At 40.0% G+C, this 20,272-nt stretch overlaps 1 protein-coding gene and 1 pseudogene across 1 annotated transcript; both read right to left on the bottom strand.

Annotated features, from left to right (window-relative positions):
* Positions 1-300: 300 nt before the first annotated feature.
* On the bottom strand, positions 301-1,494 carry LOC100941416 (UDP-glucuronosyltransferase 1-8-like). The gene has a single exon (XM_012802160.2). The coding sequence runs from the start codon at positions 1,214-1,216 to the stop codon at positions 308-310; it is 909 nt and encodes a 302-aa protein (XP_012657614.1). The 5' UTR covers positions 1,217-1,494; the 3' UTR covers positions 301-307.
* A 5,823-nt stretch (positions 1,495-7,317) lies between these two features.
* On the bottom strand, positions 7,318-9,887 carry LOC100956447 (annotated as a pseudogene).
* Positions 9,888-20,272: the final 10,385 nt, after the last annotated feature.

A 20,272-nucleotide genomic window follows, 5' to 3' on the forward strand; every position in this document is an offset into this window, starting at 1 on the left:
AAAAGATGCTTAGAGCTAAAGTAGCTAGAAAACTACCAAGAACATTTCCTGCAGAAGGTAAAACAGGATCACTTAAAAAGCACAAAGTTTCATTTCATTTTTCTTTCAAAAACAGTATTGAAAAATACAGCTGCAAATTTTGTATGATTATATACATATATCAAGAATGGGACCATTATAAAAATTGGTAACCAACAATTTAATGAATTAGCAAAACATAATGCATTAAACTAGAAAGAAATTCCAAATTCAACAAATGGAAATGACAAATCCCAACTAAGTAAGGATTCTTTTTTTTTTTTTTACTTCAAGTCCAAAGACAGGTTATGCGTATTTTGCTAAAGGAGAGACAACTCACCTCAGGCAGTGGCTTTCCCTGGTGGCAGTTGATGCCCCCGATGAAGATCATGTTGGGCATCAGGGGTCTGGGATAGTCCAAAACAAAGTCAGTTCGCAGCAACCAGATTGATGTGTGGCTGTACAGATCATATGCTGTGACAGGTGTCTGCAGGATTTCAGAGGCACTTTCTAAGGCTGTTTTTATAAAAATGGAGCAAAACGAGTGCTCAGTCAAGTAGAGAATATGATTCGATACTCTCTCCTTGAAAGTCATGGCATCCGAATACCCTGAGAGAATTCTGGGGACGTAAGAAAGCGAAGCAGGGACCTGAGCACCATCTTCAAGATAATGGCAAAATATCCCCCTGCTAAAGATCACAGAGGGGAGTGAAAAGTATTTGGCAACTATTAAGCCACACATATCAAAAGGATCCAGAAACACAGCATCAAAAGAGCTCTCTCTTAAATATTGTACTAATTTTCGGTCATTGAACAAACTCCTACAGTGTGAAAAAATTAGCTCAAAATACTGAGTGGTAGTAGAGCTACTCAATGCATCAAAGAAACTTCCTTGTCGAGATTTCCATTGATCATTGGCGAAAACCATGAACACATGGTCCAAATCCTCCAGGGAGTAAGAAGTTTTAAAAGTCTTCACTGTACAATTCAAAGATTGTCCCAGTTGCCAACTCACATCTGGCATGACCACAACCACCTCATGTCCTTTCTGGATGAGTCTCTCCACAACCGACCGCATGGTGAACCAGTGGCTTCCATCCATGGGCACCACCAGCAGCTTGCCTGCCTCAGCCAGGCCAGGTGTGAACAGCAGACATGCACACAGGGTGAGCAGACTGGGCAGCCCTGCAGGAGCCATCGCAGAACCACAGCCCAGAGCAGTCTGGCTGGCTGGATACTGAGCTCCAGTGACACAGCAGGAGGAAGAAGGCAGACACAAAACCTGTGCTCAGAAGAGGGCGTGAACGCACATGTTCATAGAACAAATCACACTGCTGCCAGTAATTGACTCATAACCACAATAACGAATGGGGCAGCTGCTGAGACACCCACTCTTAGGCTCTCCAGATAAGACTACCTTATTATCTTTGCCCTACAAATAAATCATGATTAATATTGCAAAGCAACTTTAGAAACTAATTATTAAGCAATGCTTTGGACTTTGACAACACAGAAAGATAAACAGGAGAGAAAACAAATACAGAAAATAAAAAGGGAGAAGAAATACAAAAATAAAGATTGTGTTGGTGAAATTCAACTCAAAGCAAAATGTGGAGGTTATCCACCGACTAGAAAATACTCTTTGCCAAGAAGGATATTGGCATCTCCTATTCCAAGGAAAGGCACCAAGACCCTCTGCAGTGACTCCTGACTGACCAGAAATGGTCCACATTTATTTCTGCACTCTGTGGCCATTGCTGCTCACCTTTCCATTTTCCACACCTGTAAAGCCTCTGAAATGCTGAACAAGAGGAGCAACCCCTACTTGAATCATCCAGAGATTTGATGGAGAGTATCTGGCAGACAGGCTGCATCCAGGCTGACTACCCACCCAGCGCTGCCCCAGCACTTGGCTGAGATGCTTTTCTCTGCCCTCCATGCTTACACTTTCTAGCCAGAGATGTGAATGGACCTCTGCTGCAGGCTCACCCCATCACCTCAGGTGCCCTCCTTCAGGAGAATATGCATAGGTCTCACCCACTCCACTGAGCACTGAGGTGAGGGGTGGTCTTCCTCATGTTTCCCCCTATTTCCACGGTTCCTGCACTATGCCTTGCACAGGAATGTGTGCTGCACTGGACTGAAGTAGACTGTGCAGGGTTCTCAGGTAACTTCCTGGGTGAGGACATTGGTGTGAGTCAGGGAACACTCTGGGGAACACTCAGTGAAGGGTCTGCAGCCAACCTAGGAGTATTATCCTTTCTAGGACAAGATGCACACTGGACATTTGCTTAGTCTCCATTCACCTTGCTGCCTGGGGCACTCTCATAGGATGGTGTGGGAAATGGGCTGGGAGGTGGCAAGGCCCCTCACAGCCTGGGGAAGCAATCAGGGAATGACCCCCACCCACCCAGAACTTGTTCTCCTAGATTAACATTCTTTTCACCTGCCAGAACTCACGTAGCCCATGCATATTTTCCTTATTATCCCAGCTGTTAAGATTTACCTTGTTAAAGATACTTTATAAATCTGCTTCCACAGTTCGGTGCTGGCTGGCTAGCTACAGCCATCAACTGCATCAGTCTCATGACACCATCCTATCTCTCGTCTCCTGTCTTTGTCTCTCCATGTCTTTCCTGGTTTTAAACTTCTTCATTTCCTACCATTCCCTCTAAGGTTATTTCTCCTGCCTCATGCTGGTTCACAAGAGGATGGGCATAGAGAAATGAAAATGGCAGTGTGTGATCATCTACCTTTCCGGAAGCCTCATGTCACAGCAAAAATCAGCGCACTGGAAATAGAGGAAAGCAATGAGACAAAAGCTGGTTCTTTCAGAGCAATTAACTTGCTAAAGTTTTAGCCACACTGACCAGAAAACAGAGAGAAAGAACAAATAAATTACCAAGGAGGGGAATGAGAAAATCACCACAAATTCTATAGATATCAAGATAATAAGAGAGTAACATGAACACACTTGTGATAAGAAATTCTACAATGTAGACTTTACAAACAAATTCCTTAAAAGAAAGAAGCTACCTGAATATACACAAAACAAATGAGTAACCCACATAGAAGAATTCTATACCCTTTTTCGTGGCTTTGGATTTGTAATCCAAAAACTCCAGTAAATAATACATCAATTCCACATGACTTCAGTGATGAGTTCTACCAAACATGGAGAGAAGAAATAATACCAATTCCTCACTATCTGCTCCATAAAATAGGGGCATAGGAAATTGCCTAATTTTTTCAATCAGCTGAGCATTCCCACAATATTAAAATCAGATAAAGACATTAAAAGTATAGACCCTTGTGAACATAGATGCAAAAGTTCTAAATAAAAATTGAGTGCCTAATTCAATAAGATATACAATGTATACAATATATAAAGATAATATACAACAATCAAGTGGGATTAGCTCAAGAAAGGAAGGCTGAATCACCATCAGAAAATCATTCAAGGTTGTCATACCAACTTCATGGCAGCATTATTCATAATAGCTAGGACTGGGAGCAGCTCTACTGTCCATGCACAGATGAACGCATAAGCCAAATGGGGTAGATGTATGCAATGGAATATCATTCAGCCTTAAAAAGGAAGAAAAATCTGATACATGCTACAACATGGATGAACCCTCAGGACATTTTTCTGAGTGAAATAAGCCAGTCACCAAAGAAAAGACTGTGTGTGATTCCATATTTAAGAGGCATAAAATTGTGGAATTCATAGAATAACAGAGTTGAATGGTGGTTACCAAAGGCTGGGAGGAGGAGTGATAGGGTGTAATTATGTAATGGGTAAAAAGTTTCAGCTTGGGGTGATGAAAAAGTTTTGGAAATGAATGGTGGTGTTTGGAACATCAACAGACTCAATATTGAACTATATACTTCAAATAGCTGAGATGATAACTTTCTGTCATGTGTATTTTTTCTACATTCAAAATGAAATAAATACTTAAAGCAAAATCAGTCTGGCTAACATAACATATCCTAATAAATACATTGAAAAAATAAAGCCATATAATCATCTCAATGACCATAGAAAATGTATTTGGCAAAATTCAAAATCCATTCCTGATTTTTAAAAAAAAGTCTTAGCACAATCAGTCAATACAGAAGGTTCTCACCTTAGTGAACGGCATCTTTGAAAAACCCTCAGTTAACCTCATACTTCATGGCAAAAAACTGATCATGCTACTCCTCAGGTCTGACCCATGTTTGGGATGGGAGCTTTGACTATTTCTTCTCAAAATAGTTCTTGGGATTCTTTCCAGTGCAGTAAAGAAAGAAAAATAAACAGAAAGTGTCTAGGTAGATAAGAAAAAGTAAAAGGATCTCATTCACACACAAGATTCTCATCTGGGTAGAAATTCCAAGGAACTCTACAAAAATTACCTAAAAGAAATAAGTGAGCTTAACATTGTTACAAGATACAACAACTAAAATTTAAAGATACAACACTTAGAAATTAATGTTATTGCTTTCTAGAGTTCATAGTTGAACAACACAAATTTGAACTGCAGGGGTCAAGCAGACCATTCTTTCCTTTTTGTATTCCTTTTTTTGAATTAATGTATAAGAAAACTCTATGGAGATTTGCAACAAATTACAAAATCTTGCCAAAAAACCATGCAAATAAGAATTCTCAAAAAGAATTGGGAAAGAGTTAGATGTTTAATGAAAGCATAAATACATGTATACGCACACTCCAGTTTTTTTTTGTACCATGATAAAACAGTAGGCTAATCCTAGTTGAGTATTTGGAGAGTCAAAAGTTATATGTGGATTTTCAATTGCATGGGAGGCCCGATGTTCCTAAGGGTTATTTGTACTTGCAATGAACACTTGGAAAGTGGAATAAAAATAGCATTTAAATAGCAGCAGATATATGAAATACTTAGGAACAAATCTGACAAAAAATGTGAAAGACTGTACACTGAAAACTACAAAATATTATAAGAAGACCTAAATAAACACAGAGATATACCATATCCAAAATAAGCCACAGATTCTGAAGAAATCAACTCTCCCAAACTCACCTATAAATTTAACACAGTCACAACCAAAAGCGCAGCAGGATTTTTGGTAGAAATTGTAAAACTGATTCTCAACCTCCTATGAAAATTTAAAAGATAGGCCCTAGCCAAAACATCTCTGAAATGAAGGAAATTATTACATAGCAAGTAGTACCTCATTTTCAAGATTTATTAAAAACCTAAAATAATCAAACATTTCAGAAATAGAACAAGGGAACAGAGTGGAGTCCAGAAATAGATGCACAGATATACAGACATCAATTATTTACAAAGCTGAAAAAGCAATTCAATAGAGAAAAAACAGTCTTTTCACCAATGGCATATCTGTACACAAGAAAGCAAGAAAAGACATCACCTCTAGGTTCTTCCTCTATTTTGTTCTTTTCTTTCTTGTGCTTTTGGTGTTCCATCCAAGGAACCATTGCCACATCCAAGGTCATGAAGGTCAGCCCCAATATTTTCTTCTAAAAGTTTCACAGTTTTAGATTTTCTATTTAGGTCTTTGGTCCATTTCAAGTTAACTTTTGTATATGGTACGAGGTAAGGATCCAACTTCATTCTTCATTCATGTGGAAATGCAGTTGTCCCAGTACCTCATGTAGAAAAGACCAATCTTTCCTTCTTGCATGACCTTTGCAGGGTAATCAACAAATCAGTTTCCCAAAGGTGTATTAGTTAATTTATGGATTTTCAATTCTGTTTTTTGATCTGAATGCCAAAGACATTCTTCCAGACAATTGGGGGAAATTTAATTATGAACTGGAAATTTGATGATATTGAAGAATTACTGATTGTATTATGTATGATAGTGATACTATCATATGGCTATGTAACAAATTGTCCTTATTTTTAATATTTAGTGAAGTAATTAGGCATGTCAAGAATTTCCTAAAAACACAACAGCCAAAATTTTCTTAGAGAGGAAAGAAAATAGAGGGTGGATGAATCAGTACAATCAAATATTGGAAAGTATTTAACCCAAGGGTTGATCTGGATGCTCATCCTGCTATAGTCTCTCCTACATGTAACTTTGAAAACTTTGATAGTGAAAAGTTGAAATAAATAATCTTGATAGTAGGACTTAGGCTAGCCCAGTGACTGCTAACTTTCAATTAAAATTGGAACCAGAACCTGAGAGAAGTGATGAAAGCACACATCCCTTATTGCTATGTGACCACATCCCACCCCCAGGGGTCCAGAGTTACAGCTGCCCCAAATTGTGTAGACTGAACTTGAACTCTTCCTGCTGGACCCAGTCATCAATTCTGCTGGAACTCACCTAATGCTGAAAATGATTGGCACTGATTGTTTTGCCCACTGAAATATTTTCATTGTTCCTGAATCACGATCTCTCATGGTATTTACAGAATATAATTGTGTCAAAGGATATGATTCCCTGGAAAGACTCAATGATACTTTGGGACAGAACACTCAGAAAAATTCTCCAGGTAGGGCCTAAGGTATCTCACACAAAAGCACACACACACACAAACACACTCATACAACACTCAATCTGTCATCAGCTATATTTTCTTACAACATAAATGAGTCAAATGAGGACCCCTGTTCTCCAAACAGATACAACAAGCTATATGGTTTTCCAAGACATAGGGTGGTGTCTGAAGCAAAGGAGAAATATACAGTGTCCATGAGTATTTCAACAAAATTTCCTTTGTACTTGTGCTGTATCCTAGGCTCTTTGTCAGAGAGCCCTCTTGGAAATATTAACTCCTCTTTGAGAATTTAGCTTTCTTTACACTTGTAAATATATACACTAATATGTAAAATTCCACAGCTATAATACATTTTATACATATACATCACTTAATAGATACATAAAAATATGTCTTATATCATTAAAGATCTATGCATAACCAAAAACATAGAAAACTATATTGTGTTCAATGTATTTCAAACTCTATAGATGGTCTATATCATAGGTTAAATAAAATCATATATAGCTTCCTTTGTCCCTAAACCCCTCTGGGTGTCCCAAGAAGTTGTAGGGCCCCACCCTTGGCTAGAGAGCAGAGTTCAGCAAAACCTAGGTGGCTCTTGCCACTGTGGTGGATGGAGGGTGAAGGATAGAGGAGCCCTTTGGCAGGCTCAGCCTCTGAATGTCCACTAACTTGCCCCTCCTCACCTGTTCTTGCTAAGGAAAGAAAATCACCCCTAATTTTGAAAGACATGTAAATTGAAATGATAGACATTTTTGAAATTTTACTCTTCTACTTTCTAGAAAGGGCATTATTTCACTTCTCCTTTAGTTGGCTGAAAAGTCAGTTTCACTAAACATCTGCTGAGACATCTGTGCAAGAATATGACTGTCATTATACACAGTCTACTGAACCTTATAAGGAGACAGAACAATAGGTAGAAATGCATAGCCCATTCATAATAGATAATATACTGAGATGATATACAAGGTGTTTCACCTGGATGTAGCTACTACACGTTTGCCAAGAATCTTACACCTGCACCAGTCAAGGCATTTTCAAGTGCAAGTGACAGAATTCCAACTTCAACTGACTGAATAATATTTTAGGAGTATACACTATGATACAGCACAATAAGGGTATAAATGTCATGGAAGGGAAGTATTTACACATGATAAATAATGTGGACCTAATAAATCATACACACTATTAAGAAAAATTAGTAAATTGAAGATGAATGTGCAAAAGCCAAAGCTATACTTTCATTGCCCATAGTCAGTGCAAAACAGAAATGGAAAAACTGCTGTGTGCACAATAGTTTCAAATAAAATTAACTTCCTGGGAATAAATTTTAATAAAAAAACTTACATAAAGTGTAAAATTTAAAGCAGGATGTCAAGAAATAATGAGAAATACCTCTTCCAGAACAGGAAGACTCAACAGTGAAAATACATCAATGTCTTCTCAATAAAGTAAAGCCCAGAAAACCCATTTAAAAGACTCTTCCCTACTAAAATAAAAGCAAGAATGTGGAAATACCTGAATGTGAAGAAAGTATTAAAGAATGATTTTGGACTCTTTTTACAGAAGCAAAAAGTGTAAAAAGCATAAATCCTTATTGATATTGATGAATTGATAAAACAATCAATTTGTTGTATCCAAACTAATGATTTCTCTGCATTTTCAAAAGAAAGGGTCAAGTTTGTATGGATTGGCCTAAAATGAAATTTCTGATTTATTGATACATAACAAATACAAGGTGAAATGTGATATTTTAGAGCCTGACACTTAGCCCTAGTTTAATAAAATAGACATAAGAATTTGCATATCTTTATGGTTTTATAGCAAATTATTTCAAAACATTTTAAAAGATGCAAACAGGTAAAGTAGCTAGAAACCTACTAAGAGCATTTTCCTAAAGGGGGTAGAACAGGATCATGAAAAAAACACAAAGGTTCATTTCATTTTTGTTTCAAAACAGTATTGAAAAATGCAGCTGCAAATTGTGTATGATTATATATATGTATCAAGAATAGCATCATTATAAAATTTGGTAACCAACAAAGAAGTGAATTGGCAAAACATAATTTATTAAACTAGAAAGAAATTCCAAATTCAACAAATAGAAATGACAAATCACAGCTAAGTAAGGAATCTTTCTTTTTAGCTTTAAGTCCAAAGCCAGGTAAGCCTATTCTGCTAAAGGAGAGACAACTCACCTCAGGCTTTCCCTGGTGGCAGTTGATTCCACCAATGACGATTATGTTGGGCATCAGGGGTCTGGGAGATTCCAAAACAAATCACTTTGCAGCAACCAGACTGATGTGTGGCTGTACAGATCATATGCTGTGACAGGTGTCTGAAGGATTTCAGAGGCACTTTCTAAGGCTGTTTGTATTAAAATGGGGTAAAATAAATGGTCCCCCAAGTAGAAGATGTGGTTCCATACTCTCTCTTTGAAAGTCATAGTGTCCGAATACCCTGAGACACCTCTGGGGACGTAAGAAAGAGAAGCAGGGACCTGTGCACCTTCTTCAAGATAATGTCAAAATATTCCCCTGCTGAAGACCACAGAGGGCAGTGAAAAATACTTGGCAACTATTAAGCCACACATATCAAAAGGGTCCAGAAACACAGCATCAAAAGAGCTCTCAAGAATTCTACTAATTTTTGGCCATTACACTAACTCCTGCAATGTGAAAAAAATAGCTCAAAAACACGAGTGGTTGAGCTTCTTAATGCATCCAAAGAACTTTGCTCTCGATGTTTCCATTGATCATTGGTGAAAACCAAGAACTCCTGGTCCAAATCCTCCAGGGAGTAAGAAGCTTTAAAAGTCTTTACTGTACAATTCAAAGATTGTCCCAGTTGCCAACTCACATCTGGCATGAGCACAACCACCTCATGTTCTTTCTGGATGAGTCTCTCCGCAACAGACTGCATGGTGAGCAAGTGTCTCCCATCCATGGGCACCACCAGCAGCTTGCCTGCCTCAGCCAGGCCAGGTGTGAGCAGCAGACACATACACAAGGGGAGCAGACTGGGCAGCCCTGCAGGAGCCATCGCAGAACCATAGCCCAGCTCCAGTAATAAAGCAGGAGGAGGAAGGGCAAGCACAAAACCTGTGCTCAAATGAGGGCGTGAACAAACGTGTCCATAGAACAAATCACACTGCTGCCAATGATTGACTCATAAGCACAATAATGAATGGGGCAGCTGCCGAGACACACACTCTTAGGCTCTCCAAATAAGACTACCTTATTATCTTTGCCCTAGAAATTTATCCTGCTTAATACTGCAATGTGACTTTAGAAACTAATTATTTAGCAATGCTTTGGACTCTGACAACACAGAAAGATAAACAGGAGAGAAAATAAATACAGAAAATAAAAAGGGAGAAGTAAGAAATACAAGACTAAAGCTTATATTTATGAAATATGTCTCAAAGCAAAATGTGGATGTTATCCACAGACTAGAAAGTACTCTCTACCCAGAAGGAAACTGGCATCTCCTGTTCCAAGGAAAGACAGCATGGTCCTTTACAGTGACTCCTGACTGATGGGAAATTGTCCACATGTGTTTCTTCACTCTGTGGCCATTGCTGCTCGTCTTTCTATTTTCCACACCTGTGAAGCCTCTGAAACACTGAACAAGAGGGACAAACCCTGCAGGCATCCTCAAACTACAGCCCACGGGCCACATGAGGCCTGCCTAGGACATTAATCTGGCCCGCTGGGTGTTTTTGCCACTGCTGCCTGTCCTGCTTAGCAGCCAACTCATCCCGGGCCCCACAGTCCAGCCCTCCAACGGTCTGAGTGATAGTGAACTGGCCCCCTGTTTAAATAGTTTGAGGACCCCTGTTTGGACCATCCAGGGATTTGATGGACAGCACCTGACAGATATGCTGCATGCAGGGGGTAGCCACCTGCCCAGAGGTGCCCCAGCACTTGGCTGAAATGCCTCTCTCTGCCCTCCACACTTCCACTTTCGAGCCAGAGGTGTGGATGGACCTCTGCTGCAGACTCACCCCATCACCTCAGGTGCCCTCCTTCAGGAGAGTATGCACAGGTCTCCCCCAGTCCGCTAAGCACTCCTGGAGGTGAGGGGTGGTCATCTTCATGTTTTCTCCCCTCCTTCCACAGCTCCTGTGCTGTACCTTGCACAAGAACGTGGGCTGCATAGAACGAAATTTGACTGTGTGGGGTTCCTAGGTACCTTCCTGGCTGAGCCTATTGGTGTGAGTCGGGGACATCCTGGGGAGCACTCAGTGGGGGGTTCTGTAGCCAACCTAAGAGCATCATCCTTGTTAGAACAACAGATGCCCCCCACAAGTAACCTTGACTGTTATTGGACATTTGCCAAGTCTCCATTCACCTTGCAGCCTGGGGCACTCTCATAGGATGGTCTTGGAGGAATGAAAATGGCAGCACATGCTCTACCTTCCCTGAAGGCTCATGTCAGAACAGAAGTCAGAGAAATGGAAATAGGAAATCACCAGAGGAAAGTGATGAAACAACAACGGGTTCTTTCAGATCAAGAAACATTCTAAAGATCTAGCAAGACTGATCTGATCAGAAAAGAGAGAGAAGAAATAAATTACCAAAGAGGGAAATGAGATATTCCCCATTGATTCTACAATATCAGTATGAATGTGTGTATGACAATAAATTCTTCAACTTACATAACATGGACAAATTCCTTGAAAGACACAAGCTATCAGAATTTATACAAGAACAAATAAATTACCACATACAGATAGCCTATATATTATAAATAGACATTGGATTTATAATTCAAATATTTCCAAAAATAATATGTCAAGTCCAGAAGACATCAGTGATGAATTCTACCAAAATAGCAAAGTATCACAAGAATGGAAGAAAAAGTATCCAATGTACACAGCCCTATTATGAAACTACTTTATAGATCTCAAATGAAAGCTACAACCTAATTAGCCCAAGAATATGGGGAGGGTGGGAAGGGGAGGAGAGAAGGACAGACAGGTGGTGGGAGGGTGAATGGAAAGATCACCTATATGGTCTGTCTAACAAGGGTACAAGTAAACTTTTCTAGAACTAGAGTATAAATGTTTTAACACAATAACTAAGTAAATGACACAAAGTCTATGTTAACCAGTTTGATGAAAATATTTCAAATTGTATATGAAAACACTACACTGTACTCCATGTTTGCATTAATGTATACAGCTATCATTTAATAAAAAAACTGGAAGGAAAAAATGATATGAATTCCTCACAATCTATTGTATGAAATAGGAGCATAGGAAATTTCCTAATTTGTTCAGTGAGCCCAGCATTCCCACAATATTAACACCAGATAAAGACATTAAGAGGAAAAAAGGTACAGACCCCCATGATCATAGATGCCAAAATTCTAAGCAAAATTTTGGCACCTAATTCAATAATGTGTAAAAATATGCAAAATATTTAAAAATAATACATGATAACCAAGTGAGGTTTATCTCAAGAATGGAAAGCTGATGCATTAATGTACAGAGTTAATATTTAATAAAATAAAATTTTCTAAAAAATGGAAATCTGCTTCAACATTAGAAAATCAATCAAGGTTGTTGTACCAAGCTCATGGCAGCATTATTCCTAGCAGCCAGAACTGGGAGCAGCCCTACTGTCCATGCATAGATGAACACATAAGCCAACTGGGGTAGATACATGCGATGGGATGGGATTCAGGCTTAAAAAGGAAGAAAATTCTGACACATGCTACAAGATGGATGAACCCTCAGGACATTTTGCTGAGTGAAATAAGCCAGTCAACAAAAGATAAAAATGTTTGATCCCATATTTAGGAGGTACCTAAAATAGATGAATAATGGAATTGAATAGTGATTACCAAGGGCTAGAAGGAGGGGTGATAGGTAGCAATTGTGTAATGGGTCCAGAGTTTGAGTTTGAGATGATAAAAAGAGTTTTAGGAATGAATGATGGTGTTTGGAATGTCAGTAGACTCAATATTGAGCTGCACACTTCAGTTGTATCTGAGACTATAACTTTTATATCATCTGTATTATCCCCACATGAGGTGAAAGTTATGTTGATTAGTTTAATGTAACCACGTCAGATTGTTTAAAAAAAAAATCAGCACATTGTACCCCACATATGCATGAATGTATTCATGGTCTATGTGTATTTGACTTAATTTAAAAAATGAAATAAATAATTAAAAACAGAAAATCAAGGTAATGCACCATATCTTACTAATCCATTGAAACGTTTAAACTATATAATCATCTCATTAAACATAGAGAAAGTGTTGGACAAAATTCAAAATCTATTCCTCATAAAAAGTCTTCACACAATCAGCCCACAGAAAAGGTTCTCACCTTAATAAAGGGCATCTTTGAAAAACCCTCAGCTAACCTTATACTTAATGGTGAAGGACAGCTCACTCTACTCCTCAGGTCAGACCCATGTCTGGGATAGAAGCTTTTACTATTTCTACTCAAAACTATTCTTGAGATTCTCTCCAGTGCAGTAAAGCAAGAAAAATACACAAAAATTGTTTAGGTTGGAAAGAAAAAGTAAAAGGATCTCATTCACAGACAAGATTACCATCTGGGTAGAAATTCCAAAGAACTCTACAGAAATCACTAGAACAAATAAGTAAGCTTACCAGTGTTGCAAGATACAACACTTAAAAATTAATATACTTTCTGTGTGCAGTTGATGCTTGAACAACATGAGTTTGAGCTGCAGGGCTCTATTTATAGGAAGATTTTTTCAATGAATATATTAGAAAACTTAGTGGAGATTTCTGACAATTTGAAAAATCTTACAGGTAAACCATGTAGGCTAGAAATATCAAAAAGAATTGAGAAAATGTTAAGTATGTCATGCATGTATAAAATATATATAGATGCCAATCTATTTTATCATGTACTACCATAAATTACATACAAATTGATTATTAAAAGGTAAAATTTATCAAATGTGTGTAGAATCACAGACCATACATGGCGCCATTCTCAGTCAAGGGAAATGTAAAGACATATAAAGACACAGTATAAATCTTAACCACATAGAACTAACAGCAGTGTGTACTGTGATAGCTTCCTTCCTCCTCCTGCTGCAACTGCCACATACCACACTGAGCGAGGCTAACCCTCATGTGAGCAGTAAACTGCCCATGACACAGAAAAGCAGCCTTTTCTGGTCCTTATGTATTTTTTAACATATGTTGTGCAGTGTCCACAATATCATGAACTTTGAATAACACCTTAGAACACACAAACTGTCACTAGCAATACTGGCAATCCTCCCAAGAAGGAGAGAAATGTCATGGCATTACAAGAAAAAGTCAAATTCCTTGACATGTAGCATACACTGAGGTCTGCAACTATGCTTGCCCACCATTTCTAAATGAATGATTTCAGCACAAGGACCAGTGTCAAAACAAAACAAAAAAAACCATAATTTGAGAATCCATTACTGCAGCTACAGCAGCAAGGACCCATATCTTACACTTATACTTGTATAATGCCTTTAATTGTTTAGGGAAAATGCCACTTTTATGTGGATTCAGGGCTTCTATAACTAAGGAAGACCTATAATGCAAATAAAAGTAAATCCTTACATGGACACTCCCTGCAACTAAGACCAACAGTTGAGGATTGGTAGTACGTAGAGCACATTTTAAGAAATTAAAAGGGAGCCTCGGCACCTGTAGCTCAGTGGCTAGGGTGCCGAGCCACATACACCAGACCTGGTGGGTTTGAACCCAGCCCAGGCCTGCTAAACAACAATAACAACTACAACCAAAAAATAGCCAGGTGTTTTCATGGGCACCTATAGTCCCAGCTACTTGGGAGGCTGAGGCAAGAGAAGTGTTTAAGCCCAAGAGTTGGAGGTTCCTGTGAGCTGTGACACCATGGCACTCTACCCAGGGTAATAGCTTGAGACTCTGTCTCAAAAAAAAAAATTAAAAAACAGAATGTATGATGTATTTCTGTAAAGTTACTCTGAGTGGGCCCCTCTGTCCTGCCTCTCCTTCCACCTCCCCCACTTCTGCCACCCCAGCCACCCCTGAGGCAGCAAAACCAGCTCCTCATCTCCCTCCTCCTCTGCTGCCTCCTCCACCTGAAGACAATGGAGATGGAGATCTTTATGATAACCTACTTCCCCCTTATGGATGGTAAATGTGCTTTCTCTTTCTTTGATAGTCTCTTTTCTCTAGGTTAGTTTAGTGTAAGAATATAGTATGTAATACACACAAAACATGTATTAATAGACCATTTATCTCATTAGCCAGCCTTTTAGTAAACAGTAGGTTATTCCTAGTTAAGTATTTGGGGAGTCAAAAGTTATATATGTATTCTCAACTGCATTGGATGATGGTTGGTATTTCTAATCTTCACATCATTCACAGGTCACTTGTACTCACAATGAGCACTTGGAAATTGGAATAAATATACCACTTAAATAGCATCAGAAATATGAAATATTTGGGACTTCAAACTAGTACATCCTTTATTGGAAGAAGTATGGAGAATCTTCAAATAACTAAAAGTAGACCTTCTATTTGGCCCTCAATCCCATTACTAGGTATCTACCCAAAAGAAAAAAAGTCATTTTACTATGAGGACATTTGCACTAGAATGTTTACAGCAGCTCAATTCACAACCACAAAGATGTGGAAACAACCTAAGTGTCCATCGATCCATGAATGGACTTACAAACCGCAGTATATGTATACCATGGAATACTATTCAGTCATAAAAAAAGATGAAGACTTTGTATCTTTTATATTTATCTAGATGGATTTGGGGAACATTCTCCTAAGCATCACAGGAATGGAAAAGCAAGCATCCAGAGTACTCAATTCCAAGTTGAAACTAGCAGATTAACAACTATAGGCCAACTAAGGCCCACAGAAGAATTAAAGTCAAGAATGGGGGCTCAGCACCCATAGCACAGTGGTTACAGTGCCAGCCACATACACCGAGGGTAGTGAGTTTGAACCCAGCCCGAGCCAGCTAACCAACTACAACAAAAAAATAGCCAAGCATTGTGGCAGGCACCTGTAGTTCCAGCTACTTGGGAGGCTGAGGCAAGAAAATCACTTAAGCCCAAGAGTTTAAGGTTTCTGTGTACTGTGACACCATGGCCCTCTACGGAGGGCAACATGGTAAGACTCTGGCTTGGGGGGAGGGGGGAAGAAGAGGGTAAGTGGGGAAAGAGGTTTGGGAAGTTCTCACCTAGCAGGTACAATGTGCAGACATATGGCACACTTCCTGGTGAAGGACATGAGCACAACTTGAAATTACCTTACAAATGAAAATGATATATTCTAATCATATGTATCCTCATGTTACCCCACAATTTCAAAATAAATAAATAATTACTTAAAGAAAAAAGAAATAGGAAATAGGCATAGGTTTGACCAAAAATGTGAAAGACTCTACACTGAAAACTTCAAAATTTTGATGAGTGATATTCAAAAAGACCTAAATAAATGCTGAGATACATCATGTTTATAAATGAGAAAATACAAGATTCTGAAGAAGTATGCATTCCTAAATTGATCTATAAATTCAACACAATCCCAACCAAAATCACAGCAGGTTTTCTTGGTAGAAATTAGCAAACTTGGAGGAGGGGCAAGATGGTCAACTGGAGCCAGCTTTCGACAAAAGCTCCCATCCAGAGGGAAGGATTATGACCAGAAAGTACCCAACAATGCTGAAGACTGAGAGCCGAGCTGAGAGAGAAGAGTGATAAGTGCATATCACCTCTGCTGAGGCAAGCTGCAACTCCAAGAAAGCAAATTTCAGGTACAAAACTCATCCCTAAGGAAAAGTATCCGCTCCCTCCCCCAAGAGTGTTGTTTTGTTTTGTTTTCTTTTCTTTTTGGCTCACTGTAGGTTTTCTACAGGCGAGTGGTGAACTAAGGACCTCTTGTCTCATCCCACAGGAAAGAGTTGCAGGAAGTGGGATCTACTTCTCCAGAGTGACCCTGAGCACTCTCTTTCCAGGCATGAAAGTTGAACTAATGGTTTTCCTGCCAGTCTGAACTTCCAGTCCATGCTCCCCCCTCACCTGATGGTCCAGAAGCCTAATCCCTGCAGAGGCTGGAATGTCTGCAGTTCATTGCCTGCTCCGGGCACTGCAATGGCCATGGTAGAAAAGCTACATTATAACAGTGAGTCCAGCAGTAATGCAGACAAAGGGGGGAGGCTGTTGGGCTTGGCTCTGCGAAAGTGCAAACCAGTTGCGAGGGGAGGCTGGTGAGCCTCAGGCCCACCATGCCAGAACTGAGCGCACCATGTTTCACCCTGCCAGAGCCACAAGCCTGGCATCCTGCCCAACCAGAGCCACCTGTCACGCTTCCACACTGCCAGAGCCCTGCACCCCATGCATTGTCCTACCAGAGCCACTCATCATGAGCTCCACTCTGCTGGAGCCATGCCCATCTGCCCTGCCAGAGCCACAGGGCACCCTGCCCTGCCAGAACTGTAGGCAACATGCCCCGCCCTGTTGCTGAAGCCATGCACCCTGTGCTCCCAGAGCAGCCGCTACAGCCACCTCCCTGGCCATACTAGTGGCCTGGGGGCTGTGCAGTGACATGTCCCATGAAGATTTAGCAAGAGTAGAGTGATCCTACTGGGGTATAATCTTGGAGAAACACCTTCTCAACTCTGAGGACTGCCAGAGGAAGCCAGACCTCACCCTATAGTGACACCAGTGCTGCAGAGCAGCTGGGGCAAAGGCACAGTGGCTGAGGGAGAAAATCGTTAGCTGACTTGTTTCCTCAGGTTCAGACTGAGCTCAAGTGGAACACTCTTCAGTTGCCATTGAGTACCTGAGGTAGGCAGGCCTCACCTCCCCCAGTCGGCGGGTGGCAGAGGGTGGTGGCCAAGCCAAGAGGGCATTGACTCTCCTTTGACTCTGGCAGATGCAAAGCCCTGGCATATCTGCTTATTGGAGGGAGCAAGACCACAGCCCCATGGGTTTACCAATGACTGGGCATGAAAGCGGTCCAAGGTGGGGAACTAAATACCAGCCCTCTGGTCCAACTCTGTTACTGAGTGGGCCTTTCTGACTCCATAGAGTACCAGAGTGAGCCACATTTGAACAGCTAGTAGTCCTCTGCTATCTAGTTGCTGGAGACCTTTCAAACTCTCCCACTTGAGAGTTGGTACTAACTGGGTCAATTGGTTTGGAACTCCTCACCTGGGCCAATCACCCAAGTAATCTCTCAGGTGGTACCCTGGTTGTGTGGCAATAAGAAGGGTTGATTTTCCTCTCCCAGTTCTTGCCCATGGGGGGCAGGGTATTTTAGTTGCTTGTATTTCTCCACAGCTGAGATTTCAACCCAGAGTCACTTATCCACTAGGATGGGGGAAAGACTAGCTGAATACAAAACAGAGCCACCTACCACCACCATACCAAGTAGGTCCCCAGAGCCTCAGACTGTAATACTGTATGAGTCCTTTGCAAAGCTGTAGGGGGAAAAGCTACAGACATCAGTCCCAGATCCTTGACAAAGGGCTGGTTAACCACAACTACAGGATCCCCCAATCCAATTTCACCTTACCAGCCCATCTAGCCAAATGGTGAAAAATAATCATGGGGCGGAATTAGCAAAAAAAATCTGGCAACATGAATGATCAGAGTAGATCAACTCCCCTAAGAAATGACAAAACAGACATACAAGATGATCCCATTCATAAACAAATGGCTGAGATGTCAGAAATCAAGTTCAGAATTTTGATGGCAAATAAGATGGAAAGAATGGAGGTAAAGATGGAAATAAAATTTCAAGGAGTGATTCAAAAGTTGTCTCAAGAATTCAATGAATTCAAAGAAAAAATCACCAAAGATTTTGACACATTGAGACAATAATTTGCAACCCTCAAAGAGCTGGAAAAATACAGTAGAATCCTTCAGTAACAGAATAGAGCTGGCAGAAGAAAGGATCTCTGACATTGAAGACAAAGCTTTTGAATGCTCCCAAACACTCAAAGAGAAAGAGAAGTGGAGAGCAAAAATGGATCATTCTCTCAGAGAGCTCTGAGATAATTCAAAGAAAGCTAATATTCACCTTATAGGAATTCCTGAAGGGATGAGGTTGCTTCAAAAGGTGCAGATGCTCTACTGCAAGAAATAATCTATGAGAACTTCCCAAACTTGGCAAAAGATTCTGAAATTCAGATAGCAGACAGTTTCAGAACCCCAACACAACTCAACCTAAATAAAACATGTCCCAGACACATTATAATTAACTTCACCAAAATTAATATGAAGGAGAAAATTCTGAAAGCAGCCAGACATAAGAAAACCATAACCTACAAGGGGAAGAATATTAGAATGACTACAGATCTCTCTGCAGAAACCTTTCAAGCTAGAAAAGGGTGGTCATTGACTTTTAATCTCCTAAAACAAAATGACTTTCAACCCAGGATCCTGTATCTAGCTAAACTCAGTTTCACTTATGATGGAGAAATTAAATACTTTAATGACATTCACATGTTGAAGAAATTTCCCATAACTAAACCAGATCTTCAAGATATTCTCAAACATATCCTTCCTAATGACCAGCACAATCTTCTACCACCAAAGTAAACTCACTCAGAAACTTTTGATCAAACTTCAACTTCCACATTGGTGAAAGGATTAAAACTGTCCACTGGACTTTCAAAAAACTCGATACGCAAAATACTTACCAGGCTTATCAATACTCTCAGTTAATGTGAATGGCTTAAATCAGAGGTCTTCAAACTTTTTTAACAGGGGGCTAGTTCACTATCCCTCAGATTGTTGGAAGGCCAGACTGTGGGCCCCGGGATTAGTTAGCTGCTAAGCAGGACAGGCAGTGGTGGCAAAAACACCCGGTGGGCCCGATAAATGTCCTTGGCAGGCTGCATGTGACCTGCAGCCCGTAGTTTGAGGATGCCTGGCTTAAACTGTCCTCTAAAGAGGCACAGGTTGGCTGACTGGATACAAAAACTCAGGCCAGATATCTGCTGCATACAAGAATCTCATCTTACCTTAAAAGATAAATATAGACCCAGGGTGAAGGGGTGGTCATCTATATTTCAAGCAAACGGAAATCAGAAAAAAAGCAGGTGTTGCAATTTTATTTGCAGATACAGTAGGCTTTAAACCAACAAAATTAAGGAAAGATAAGGATGGTCACTTCATATTTGTTAAGGGTAAGACTCAACATGATGAGATTTCAATTATTAACATTTATACGTCCAACCTGAATGAGCCTCAATTTATAAGAGAGACTCTAACAGGCATGAGCAACTTGATTTCCTCCCCCTCCATAACAGTCAGAGATTTTAACACTCTTTTGGCAGTGTTGGATAGATCCTCAAATAAGAAACTAAGCAAAGAAATTATATACTTAAACTTAACCATTCAACAATTAAATTTAACAGATATCTACAGAACATTTCATCCTAACAAAACTGAATACACATTCTTCTCATCAGTCTATGGATCATACTCCAAAATTTGTCACATCTTAGGTCACAAGTCTAACCTCAGCAAATTTAAAAGAATAGAAATCATTCCTTGTATTTTTTCGGACCATCATGGAATAAAAGTTGAACTCAGTAACAACAGGAATCTGCATACACATACAAAAACATGGAAACTGGCTTGGCGCCTGTGGCTCAAGTGGCTAAGGCACCAGCCACATACACCTAAGGTGGCAGGTTCGAATCTAGCCCAGGCCCGCCAAACAACAATGACGGCTGCAACCAAAAAATAGCCAGGCATTGTGACGGGTGCCTGTGGT

This window comes from Otolemur garnettii, unplaced genomic scaffold (genome assembly GCF_000181295.1).
Source record: "Otolemur garnettii isolate 467f Iridium unplaced genomic scaffold, OtoGar3 scaffold00013, whole genome shotgun sequence".
NCBI lineage: Eukaryota > Metazoa > Chordata > Mammalia > Primates > Galagidae > Otolemur > Otolemur garnettii.

Coding starts and splice junctions, on each gene's coding strand:
- LOC100941416 (XM_012802160.2), bottom strand. CDS start 1,216: ATGGCTCCTGCAGGGCTGCCCAGTCTGCTCACCCTGTGTGCATGTCTG.